This window comes from Cryptomeria japonica, chromosome 5 (genome assembly GCF_030272615.1).
Source record: "Cryptomeria japonica chromosome 5, Sugi_1.0, whole genome shotgun sequence".
Classification (NCBI taxonomy): Eukaryota; Viridiplantae; Streptophyta; class Pinopsida; order Cupressales; family Cupressaceae; genus Cryptomeria; species Cryptomeria japonica.
In genome coordinates, this window is record NC_081409.1 from 840,524,082 (window position 1) to 840,537,118 (window position 13,037).

General features: G+C 36.9%; 1 protein-coding gene across 10 annotated transcripts in view; it reads left to right on the forward strand.

Annotated features, from left to right (window-relative positions):
* The first annotated feature begins 364 nt into the window (after positions 1–364).
* The window catches only part of LOC131042020 (trihelix transcription factor ENAP2), a 66,241-nt gene continuing 53,568 nt past the window's right edge, over positions 365–13,037 (forward strand). Inside the window, exons 1-4 of one of the 10 annotated variants that reach the window (XM_057975314.2) lie at positions 376–630; positions 759–861; positions 1,373–1,470; positions 1,900–3,205. In XM_057975314.2, coding sequence (XP_057831297.1) covers positions 2,065–3,195 — 1,131 coding nt within the window. In that variant the 5' untranslated portion in view covers positions 376–630; positions 759–861; positions 1,373–1,470; positions 1,900–2,064 and the 3' untranslated portion in view covers positions 3,196–3,205. Of the gene's footprint in view, positions 862–1,372; positions 1,471–1,899; positions 3,206–3,560; positions 3,696–13,037 lie in introns of those variants that run through there. The other 9 variants (XM_057975315.2, XM_057975312.2, XM_057975313.2 and 6 more) reach the window with 9 other exon arrangements.

Genomic DNA, 13,037 nt, shown 5'->3' on the forward strand with positions numbered 1-13,037 from the left:
TAGCAATCAAATTCCAATTCATCACTTATATCTTTGTTCTAAGAAGAAATGCACTTCCTTATTTCCATCTCTATAATAATGTTGAAAGATAAATATTGTTAGAAAATATAATCTTTCCAAAGCATCACAAAGAATGCTATTTATTTTCCAATTTAACTACTTTCATTTTCTAGCTCAATATTATTGACATAAGATCACCTTCTATTATTATTGAATGACTTATACGAACTTTTTAAAATTGCCTTACCAAAACCCAAATGGAATCCCTAATGATAAAACTCATTCTTATAGACCCTAACAGCTATCCAAACTCTAAGATACACAAAGACATAAATGCCTTTCATATTTTATAATATAATGAGTGTCTTGGTGACCAACACCAAGCGGTTTGTCCTAACTGCAGTAAACTCCACAAGCTACTCTTACTAAATGCTCGACATTCATCCTCCCATTCTTCCTTTGCCACTATCAATGGCGATCCACTAAGATATTTCTTTTCTTTTCTCTCAGTGGACTGAATCGTACGCGCACAGAAACAAACAAACAAATAAACGAGCTTTTATACGTGCCATCGTCCGATAAGCCATTGCTCCCCCGAAGCGACCATGCCCTTATCCATACTGCTTTCAGGTACATTTTTTCGCCATTTTTTCCACATATACATCAACTCACTTACTAGAAATTATCTTAAAGTTCGCAATTTTGCAATTTCATTAATCCAAATTAATTTTTTTCTTCTGGATCGGCGTACCCATCAGCTGTAATTTGCTGATAGTGTTTTATCTCTGGTGTGGTTTGTAAAATTCAGCTGTTTTGAAAAAGATGAAGGTTCCTCGTTTAATCTCATAACCCTTTTTCAAGGTATGGTTTTTAGTAGTGGATATTTCTGTCAACTGTTTGACAAAATTCCTCTGCGAATTGTTCATTAGCAAGTTCCCGTTTTCTTGAATTGTTTTCATAATTTGCGTGTTAAAACTCATTATGTGGATTAGACGAATATACCAGTTCGGTGATACATTTGGCATATCCCTTAAGAATTATGGTAATTTTATAGAAAAAACTCTTCGCGTTCTATCTTTTGCAATTTACTCATTGTTCTGATCACTACGCATGTGGAAATTATATGTTTTTTCTTCTTTATAGTTTGAAATACGTAAGAAAATTTTCTACAGTTTCCCCTGTGTTAGACTGACGGCTATAAGTGAGCCCTAATCTTACTGATCCATCTGTATTCTAGCATTGCATGCACCCGAGCCTCTTTTACCATAAATCATCTAATCCTATATTGACTTTAGCTGTATTAGCTTGTAATCTCTCATATAAAATTTAAACCGTAAAATTTTCTCTGATTCACGGTGCCTATTCACTGTAGCAATCCTGTGGATGCTTGTGTGAACAGACAATAAGGAAGGTGAGTAGCGTGACTAAGATCCCAGTTTAGAGTTAAGAACTCATATTCACAGCCACAAGGTACGAAGATATAGAGCCACGCTTCATGTATTCCTTTGACTTTCCAGCTATCATTTTTTCTGCAAATCTCGATCTTAGCATTGAATATGCATGGGATTAACACTTTAACGAGACTTTTTCTTGCTGCCCAAGTATTTGCAAAAAGGGGCCTTAATTTATGTTCTTAGGATCTTGTATTTATATATTCATCTGGTCTTTTATTTTTGTTTTCTGTCAGGCCAAGAAATAGAGTTGTCTGTTGCTCTTTAATTGCCTGCGTATTCTACCAGTCCACAAAATAAAGTTTTAAATATGGTGTCAGTCCAAAAGTTGTGTAAAGTAGTATTGCTATATATTCATCTGCCCTCCAAGTTTTGTCTTTACACTGCATAGTTGCTTTAGATATCCAATCTGCAAACTCAGCATGACAATAATCATTTCTAATTACAGATTAATGGTCAGAGTGAAGTCTGAGTCGACTGAAATTTTATAATCAGGAAAGCAAGGAAAATGCAATTAAGGTGGCCCCCTCCCTGGCTAATTGTTGGAAGGAAAATGAGCTTTCATGTCTAGCAAATTTTGTATAGGAAAAGCATTGGTAAATGTTTATTGTTAATGGGAAACTTGGATTCAATGGAAAAACAGCAGAATGGAAACCATCTACTTCAGCAGCAACAGCAACAACAGCAGAATCATGCTCAAATCTCACTACAACAGGCCCAGCATCAACAGTTACAGCAGTCATATACAAGGGTAGGAGAAAATGGTGTCTCAAAGACCCCTGATAGGATTAAAAGAGATGAATGGAGTGAAGGAGCTGTTGGTACTCTTCTGGATGCTTATGAGTCCAAATGGCTTTTTAGGAATCGAGCAAAGCTCAAAGGAAATGACTGGGAGGATGTTGCAAAACAGGTTTCTTCTCGTAGTTCAGGAGCTAAGTCAATGAAGACTCAGTCACAATGCAAAAACAAAATTGAGTCTATGAAGAAACGATATAGAGCCGAGGCTACTAGTACTTGCAATCCTGGCTCAGGACCTTCTTCTTGGCCCTTCTTTGCCCGGATGGATGGATTTTTAAGATGCCCTGCATTGCCCCAGTCCAAGCCTGGCATGGCATTTCTTGATACAGGTGGGCAACCTGTCCTCACTGATTTGGGATTACAAGGTTTGCCAAAGGTGGAAATTGGAGACTCAGACCTAGTTATTAAGAAAGCACAAGACATGCGATCTAATCTGGGTGAATTCATAGAAGGAAATCGAGATCTGATTGTGGTGGAAGCAGAGGGGCAAATGCAGGACAGCAACCAGGAAGATGGATCTAACACTTTGCCAAACAGAAAGGAGAGTGCAGCAGTGGATAGTGACACTAGTACCCCTCGAAGCAAAATTGCAAATGCAGGAGAGGGTTCAGGAAAGGGCCACTCATCCAAACGTAGGAAGAATTCAACCAGCGAAGTAGCAGAAAGTATAAGATCTTTTGCTGATTCGATCCTCAAGCTTGAGCAGGCAAAGATGGAAATGTACAAGGACTCAGAACGATTAAGGGCTGAGACAGAAGTTAGGAGAGGTGAGATGGAACTTAAGCGCACAGAGATCATAGCTAAAACTCAATTACAGATAGCAAGATTATTATCAGGAAAAAAGGGCAAACAAAAGCTTGCTGATACAAATGTAGCCTTGAAGTCAGCACTTGCTGCAACATCCTCACCTCAACCAGATGCTACTGCTCGAGGCCTACAGGGATGAGAAAATTAAGGTGAGCATTAAAACTTTGAGCAGTAATTAAAGTATTGACATGCCTTATAACTAGAAAACTTTGCTCACTACTTGGTAGTCGATTTTGTGATTATATGTCTTGAATTCTAAGAAATATTCTTTTTTTCTTTTGACATTATTTCTGTAATTGAATGCAGCACTGCCAAAAAGTTGTTTTTATAAGTTGCCAGATTTATTGTTTAAATATCAACTTTAATTTCGGTACTATACCATTCATGCAATCTCTTGGGATGTCTTTACCATGAAACTTTTGTTACCTCTATTTGTAATTAAATCTTTGGTGTCAAACTTGAAGCTTTTATAATTTCCTCTGGTAATCCTCCATTTATTGTTAGATTTGAGTGTAGGTATCAGGGATACATAATTGCAACCAGAATTGTCACACCCCTAACAGCAAAGTTACTTTTGGAAATCGACAATTATTTTCAGGCCTCTGTTAGTTAAAAAATTTCCACATGCTCAGACATTTGAAGCACCTATTTGGCAGCATTCATATTGTTTGAATTACATTTCTGGCTCGTAAAATGCATGGTGAGACACATTTAACTCAGCAGTGTCATTTGATACAGTGCATCAGTTCTTTTTTTCCTGCTGCTTTTAGGATTTTATTTCCTTGCACCATGCATAAAAATTCACGTATGCGTCACTAGTTTTAACATTAACTTTTGATAGTGGCATCAATCAAGGTGTATGCAAAGTTAAAAATATCTAGCAGCTTCCTATAAATAGAAAACACACCATCTAGAACACAGAAGAGGAATAGGAGTTCCCATGTTGTGACTGTGTGTGGCTAATTGCTGATCTAAAGGAGTACAGTTTTGATTATTGTGTCATCTGCTTGCAATATTTAGGCTTAGTTGGTAAATTAGCTCGTAAGAACTTCTTATAAAGACATTTTTCGAGATGAACAGTTATCTAGTGTGTTGCTGGTTCGGTTTGGGTTCAGCAGTGTGCCAATTCATTTTTCTCAAGTTCTATAAAGAGTTAAGAAGACAGCTGATAGTGATAATTGACAATTCAATGTCAAATCTTGATTCATACAAATCAATATTCATCATGTTGTTCTTCATTAAGAGCATCAATGTCATTAATTAAATTGTTAGGACCACAGCAGCCCCAGCATCACTCACCACCCTCTAGCTCCACTATGCAAGTCCTGTGTAGCAGTCTTGTGCTCCTCATCCTTGATCAAGACTGAGGAGGGCTGTGCAACAGAAGTGTCCATGTTGACATAGTCAGAGGCTACATACCAATGCCTCATTGCCCCTTCCTTGTATTTGACTTAGTTGTGTGAGAGGAGGTGCAAGTTGGAATGCACCTGCACCAATGCAGCAAACCTTCAGAGTGATTTCTTTGCTGGGTGATAATCTCTCTTTTATTTCTTACTTTGAGGAAGAGTTCTTAATGGCCCTAGTAGCATGTTTAAATATGATGTACACTGAGTCATAATCTAATTGTTTATAGCTCCCATTAAGTTTAACTGGTTTAATATCTTGGACAAATATTCTGATTTGTTTGACTGCCATGGCATCAACTTTATATTCATTGGTTACTAGGATGTTAGGGTTGTTAAGCCCTTGGGGCTTTTCAATTCAACCAATGGGATGTTACATCTGGATAGTTTGGCATGCCCTAATTGACTAAACAATCCTTCCTAATTGCTTTAGCCACATCACGGAGGACTTAACTACACTCTCAATGCCAACAAATCATCTATGGGGATGTGGTATGCAAAAATAGAGAAACCTACATTCTTTAAAAAACTTTAAACTGACTCTATATAAGAAACAGCAAAAAAAAGTAACTAATCTGTCTTCTTAATTTGAAACCAAGCTAATTATTGAGTTTTGCTTCAATGGTTATCTGTATTACCTCCTATATAACACATGACCCATGTTGGTAACCAACATCGGAGACAGCTGTGCTTCTTAGATTTGGGAAATTCACACCTAGCAGCCCTAGATTTATTGCTCCAAGGAATATTTTGGGATCAAATCACCAACCTTCGTCTAGGAGAGCAAGTGTAATATGCAGCCCTGTTTGTGCTTTGTTTTTCTTTTTTCTGGGTTTTTGACTAGTTCTTGCAATATAATCAGTAACAATAATAGTGCAGATAAAGAGAGAATAATGCAACACTTTTTCAATTCAGAAAATCACTAATATTCAGAAATAACACAACTGAAAATTCCAGATTTGATTTCTAATCTGGAAATACTTTTTTTCTCAAAAATAACAACCCAGTTCATAAAAACACACTACATAGCTAAATCCAACATACCTAGAAAATGCAGCAATGGTTTTGCTTGAGCTGCTCACAAAAATAACCAAAATATCACTTCAAAATGAGTGCCAACCCTCAATCTCCTCCAAAGGCTACATTGAAGGTATGCAAGGAAGTGCAGGTCCAAAATGACCAAACTAGCAAGTGTAACCTCCTCAAAACCCTAGACGCTCATCAAGAGAGTGTTTGACCAGCAAGGGAGAAGATACAACCAGCAAAATAGAAAATAAACCCTCCTCAATCTTCTCCAAAATTATTCTTTTAAATCTAATATTCAATAAGCTCTGCAAAACTGAAAATGTAGACTCCAATATCCCCAATTGTGACCTCTGAATGAAATCACCAGATTATTCTCTAGATTGTATCCCTCAACAACGTGAAGAATGTTGTTTGCAAGGGTTTCCATCCTCACAAACCAAAGAGAAGAAGCAATCTCCCCAAATTAGAAGCAATATCAAAATCAATACTCAACATATGCCCAGATGAGAGCCCCAATCCTCTTATATTTTTTTTACTTTTGGCTACTTTTTTTCGAAAAAGCACATTTTTGCTTTTTCTCTATTTTTTGGGAATGCTTTTTTCCTTTTTCATTGTTTCTTTGAAAAAAACACTTTTTTTTTTGCTTTTATTTAATAAAATTCACTTCCCTTTTTAATCTCCCAATGTAGCATTAAATAATAAAGGCCCATCCATTAAAATAAATCACCTTTGATTTAATAATTGGCCTCTATAGTCCCTTTCTTAAATAAATTAAAATAATGATAAAGTTAAATCTTTAATTTAACTTTATTAACTTATAACTTATCATTATGTAATTTAAAGTCCTTGGACTATATCAAAAGTCGAGATGATCATCAAAACTGAATCCACCGACAATACAAAAAATAGCAAGCATGTCAATTGACTCTGTTGGTGCCCATAATTGACTTACTAAAAATAGTAAATATGAAATAATTAACTTGAAAAGGCTCCAAAAAAGAGCATTATGCTCATCCAATTGTCAAAATATGAAATCACACCTGATATTGCCTCCATGATTCCCTAACCCTAATCATTAGCCAACGGGAATCAACTGAATAGGCTAACGACTCCACCATGCTGAACTGGCTTAGGAAGGGGACATTACAACAAGCCTTCAACTAAAAACCATGCCCTCATGTTTCACACTATTTTGGTCCATATTAATTGAGGTTGAAGAAACCTTCACCAAGCCATTGTCAACTTTTATTGTTGGTTTCGACAAACATGTAGGTTGTCACATTGGGAGAAAGGTGAGTTGTAGTTGCCTCTAAGCTGTAAGTGTTCATTGCCAATTGCATACTCTACCGTCTCTATATTGGGAAGTGAAGTAGTGCAACAAAAGCCATTTGTAGTCTTTTTCAATCTTATTGCCTTCCCTTTGTCCATTTTTTTATAAGTTCATTTTGTTGTGGGTAGATTTACTTTTGAAGCACCATCAAAGACCTCTTTAAGCATTGGCTTCAACCCCAAAAACACACTCACTAGCTCTATTAGGTACCTAACTCATTCCTCCCTAGCAAACTCACTCTTAGGTTTCAACATGTACTAATTATTCCCTTGTGAGTGTGGTTGGAATAATGGGATTGCACTGCTAAACCATTATTGCTTGTGATGACTATTGTACTTTGAAAAGTGAACTAGCGATATCATACCAGTGAGCAGATTACAAATATTGTATTCTCCATTAGGGTTGGTGAGTATTTTTGAGGTTACAATCAAAGAAGCATCATTGCATACAAGAGATCTGTGATGGTGCCTTAGGTGTAACTGTAATGTCCCCTACTAGGACTTAACCTAATTTGCCCTAAAATTCTTCAATTAGGGTTTGAATGATGCTTGGAAATAGAAATTGTTATCTCAGTTTCCTGATGTAGGGCCTGCAACCAAGTTAGTACCACAAGATAAATAAACATATAAATCAATATCGAACAAATAGAATTCAGATTTACTATTGTAACATCCAAGATGTACATATGGAATTCCCTTTGAAGTTCTATTCAACCAACTCATCATCATTAGGGAGCACTAGTTGAGAGACCATACAAGGCACCTCGAGCTGTTCCACCCAACCCAAGAGCACAAAATGACAACCTTCGTTCTCGCCTCCCGCCCTACTTTGGGTGTCTCTACTGGCGTGGCTTTTGAGCTACTTGCAATCTTTTGTATGTACCATGTCTCCTCTCCAAAATAAGATAGCCCAATGGATAGGAATTCCTTAAGGGAATTGTCATGTATTACATATATACAGGCAGAGATTTGTCAAATATACTTCCCCTCCTCAAATGGGGCCTTCTTCCCTTTATATCTTCCATTGTGAGGGAGAAGTCACACCCCTTCATCATGCCTTGCCATGGCAAGGGTCACAACCTTTCACAATTACCATCCTATCAAAGGGTCACGACCTTTCATCTTTTTTGTCCTTAAAGGTCACTTCCTTATTTTTTGCCCATTTCTTTCTTCTTTCATTAACCTTCCTTCTTTCTTCCTCTCTTCATTCCATATCCTTCTATACTATCCTATTTTATTGAGGAGACACATCTCTAAGAAAAGAGACATCCATTTAAAGGGTCATGCCTCCTCATTGTTGTCTTATCAGATCTGCACTTCTGATTCCCTTAAGTATTCCCCCCTCAAATGAGGTTTCCTTCTACCTTTTATATCTCATGTTTGAGGGAGTCACAACTTTTCATTTCTTGTCTTTTGACCATTCATTAACTTAATTAAATTTTAACTATATTTAATTATATTCTTTTATGTTTTTATTTTATTTTTATTTTTTATTCTTTAATATTTTTATTTTATTATTATTATTTATTATTAAATTCTATTTCAAAGTGGGGACATTACATAAACCCACCTATAGCAAGATGAACTTTACAACAACAAATGGATAGGGAAAAGAAGATAATGTTGAAGAAGACCACAGATGGCTTTAGTTGCACTAGTGCGTTTAACAACATAAGGGCACTAGAATATGAAATTTGTAGCCACAAGTTGTAGACCACAAGGAATATCATCTCACCTATTTTCTAGCACACCAATTACATATCTGTTAAAAATCAATGAGAAAAGTTGATGGTGACTCAGCAATAAGGTCTTCTCTTGCAATTAACATGACCTATATGAAGAGCACACAAAAAATACTCTGAGGAGGGGGGGGTTGAATCAGTATTTTAAAACTATTAAAAACATGAAACCTCATAAAACATAGAGAGAACAAACATCAAGATGAAAACACCAGATTTCACGTGGAAAACCCTTTTGGGTAAAAAACCATGACACACAATGGCTTTGATTAACAAATGGGCACCAACCCAAATTACATAAGTGAGCACCGACTCAGAAACATTGAAGCCATATAAAAATTACATACATTCCCCTGAAAACAGTTCTTAACTCTCGATAAGCTTGATTTCATAACATATATGCTTGATTCCATCACACATGCTCGACTCCATAACCTCCTTCAAAGTCTGCAACAAATCCTTCTTCAATTATGCTATGAAAACACTATAAGTCTGCCACAAAATTCCCCCTTTGTTCGTCAACACAGGTCTGCAATGATCTTCTTGTCTCTGTATATCTACTCTTTCCTCACATTTCTAACCCCACACACTATTTCACAAAATGATTTTCATACTTAACTCAAAACATCATTCCTGAGTCATAATATCGCGTGACTTAAAACACCATGCTCGAGTCAATCACAAAACCAACTCCTCCATCATACTCGTCTCAAAAAAATCTCCATCTAGTCACACAAGAGTAGTTATCACACAACACAAACAAATCATGCATCAACTCTTTTTATAATTGACTCCAAACATTTTTGACTCCCATCCACGTTCACAACATGGTAAAAACAATGGTCAGCAATAACCTTTTTTGAATTCAAGGCGTTATTGAATATCTGAGTTGACCCAAAAATAGGAAGGCGTGGAGAATATGCATTGAAAACATATTTAAATTGGTCGCCTCACACCAAAATACCACGAAAGACGCCAATAAGTAAAATTTGAAGTCGTTGAAGCTCATCCGCTTACTATCACACCAAAAAATATTAATACTATTCCGTTTTCTAAACCTAGGCGTTACATTTGCTATCACACACTTGAAACTACTACATAGAAATTGAACCTTTTGAATATTCAAACGATAACATGTCAAATAGTCTAATTTGGCACAAGTCAACAAGTGAAGTAGACAAGTAGGCAACTTAAGCAAATAACCAATCAGCTCAACCAAACACCTAAACAGCTCAACCAAGCAAGCAAGCAGCTGAAACACACAACCAAGTAGCTCAAGCAAGTAGATAAGTAGCCCAACCAGGTAGGCAAGTAGCTCAAGCTAGCATCCAAGCAGCTCAACCTAGCAGCCAAGTAGCTCAACCAAACAACCAGGCAACTCAAACACATAATTGTTAGACAACCTTGATCATCATCCTTTGATATCAATGACAAAATATCCAACAATCTCCCCCTTGGTCATTGATGGCAACTCCATCTGCAGCCAACCTAAAACAAGGAATCTCTGAAATAATATTGCTCCCCCTAACTTACTACTCCCCCTTTGACATCAATGACTGAAACCAACCTACATAAGTGAAATGGGGCTAAAAGAAAGTGACAATGAAAAATCCCTCTGAATTCAAACAACAATTTAATGATGGAGTGAAATCACTCCCAACTTCTCCCTTTTGATATCATCAAGAATGTATAGATTGTTAGCATCTTTACTTGTAAAATTCGCTCGTGTCTTAATTTCTGAAATTCGCTCATATGAGCTGATTCCTGAAGTTCAACATGAAATTCGCTCATCCCCCTTGATTCTTAAAGTTAACTTCTTACTCACATTGCCTCATCTTAAATTCTAAATTGTTCCCTCTCAAGGAAATTAAGGCATCAAATCAGCTTAAGGAAATGACTTATTAGCTGCCTTGCATCTTGTTGTGAGTAAAGGAGACAAATTCGCTCATGTATGCTGATCTTTGAAGTTCGCTGATCTATGCTGATTCATGAAGTTCGCTCATGGGTCTCCATTTTTGAAGTTCATTCATCCTCAAAATGTAAAATTCGCTCATGCAGCTTCATTCTGAAATTCATTCATCCTCAAAATGCAAAATTCGCTCATCTAGCTCAATTTATGAAATTTGCTGATGTAGTCCAGTTTGTGAAGTTCGCTGATGTACCTTGAAATGTGAAGTTCGGTCATATCATTGAATTTGTGAAGTTTGTTATAAATTGAATCAATTCAAGGTAAACACTTTCAAATTTCCTTCTTTTTTCCATCATGAATTTCGCTCAACCACCTCAAGTCATGAAGTTCGCTCATATACCCTCAAACATGAAATTTGCTCATCTCCTTTCTTTCTTGAAGTTCGCTGATCTTCCTTGATTCTTGAAGTCGCTCATATACCTTGAAATGTGAAGTCGCTCATATGCCTTGAAATGTGAAGTTTGTTGATCCACCTCCACTTTTGAAGTTCGCTCATCCATAGCAGATTTTGAAGTTCATTCATCCTTAGGATGTGAAATTTGCTCATGTACCTTAAGTTTTGAAGTTCACTCATGTAGGGTCAAACATGAAGTTCGCTGAGGTAATCCAATTTATGAAGCTCGCTCATGTGGGCTGATTTTTTAAGTTCGCTGATGTTTGTTCAAATATGAAATTCGCTCGTAGGGCTTAATCTTTGAAGTTCACTCATCCCCCTTCATTTTTGAAGCCAACTTCTTATATTCCATTTGATGAAATTCGCTCATCTCCCTCCATTCTCGAAGTCACTCATATACCTTGATTCTTGAAGTCGCTCATCTACCTTGATTCTTGAAGTTTGCTTGTCTCACCTCAAACATGAAATTAACTTGCCTTTCATTATCCCAAATTCGAAATCATTCTCTTCTAAATGCGTTGAGGCATGGAACTAGCTTCAAGGAAATGATCTATTATTTGCATCTTATTGTAGGCAACCAAATTTGCTCTTCTCCTTCAACTCATGAAGTTAGCTCATCCTCATCAAATCTTGAAGTTCGCTCATGTACTCCATTTCCCGAAGTTCGCTCATGTGGCTTCAAATGTGAAGTTCGCTGATGTAGTCCAATTTGTGAAATTTGCTCATCTTCTTCAATTCATGAAGCTATCTCCAAATTGGATTAGCTCGAGGTAAATGTTCTCACACCCTTCGCTCTTCCACTTCCAAACATAAAATTCACTCCAATCAGCCACCACATGAAGTGCGCTTTAGTTAACATGTTCATAAAATTCGCTCATCTCTTCCTATTTGTGAAGTGCGCTCATCTGTGCCAATTTGTGAAGTACACTCATGTATGATGATTCTTGAAGCTTGCTCATCTATCACATTTTGTGAAGTGCGTTCTTGATTTGAACATGAATTTTGCTCTCATAGGGCTGAACATGAAGTTACCCACTAACTTGCCCTTCAAACACTTAGTCAGATTTTTTTTGAGAGAGCTTTACAATGTCATTTCTTGATCAGGTTTCTAAGCCACCTTTGTAACTTAACACTTTGATCAGCTAATTTGAATGTCTTTGCGTCTCTCCATTTGATCAGCTAACTTAGGCAACTTCGCAAACATGATAGGCCAGATTAGGGGACCTTTGCAAACCAAAACACGATCGGTGGAATTGAAAACCTTCAAAGCTTTGTCAACTAGCTGGCCTGGTATGTCACACTTTCAAAGGGACAAAGTCGTTGCAGATGAAGACACCTTGATTGGACTTGGATAATCACTGAAACGATTCAAGTCTCAGATCTGAACTTTATATTGCCACCTTGGAGGTCAAACTTGATGAAGAGTGACAAATTCACTGCCCTTTCAACCACTGTTGAAGTATAAAAACTCAATATCGTGGTCCTTCAAGCCTGAGTTCAAAAAAGAAATCTCCTTGATCATATATCGGTGAGTGAATCAAATTGCCTTTGGGGTGAGCTCTAATGATTTCAATACCAAGGTGAATTCATTGAAGTAAAAGATCAAGATTGCTGCCTCAAAATGATCAGAATTTGATCAATATCACAGTTGCTGCTGTATGCACTAGCTGGGCGATCCTCATTGAATGTCCTCAAAAATGATTTCATCACCTTTGAAGCGAATCTTCCATTGTGAACTTGGAGATTTGGATTAAATTTACAGTGAAATGTGCTTTATATTCTCCATCCTAAAGTTTTAGTGGAGCCCAAATATGCCAGGGGTGTGAAAAGGGAGTGGAAAGGTGTAATAGAAAAGAGGATATTGTGGCAAAGAAGATGGGGTGATGTGATAAAGAAGTGCCACGGAGGGGATAAGGTGGAAGGGATGAAGGTGTAGAGTGAGGTGGATGCTCTCCCTTATATTTAAAATTCCTTCAAAAAAAAACATTTCTTTGCATTTCAAAATTTTGGTGGGGCCCATGCAATGCAAAAAAACATTCTAAATTCCCAATCCAAAAGTTAGTGGGTCCCAGCAAAGAGTCCTTTAAAAAACTTATTTAATTCTCTATTTTGAGTTTAAAG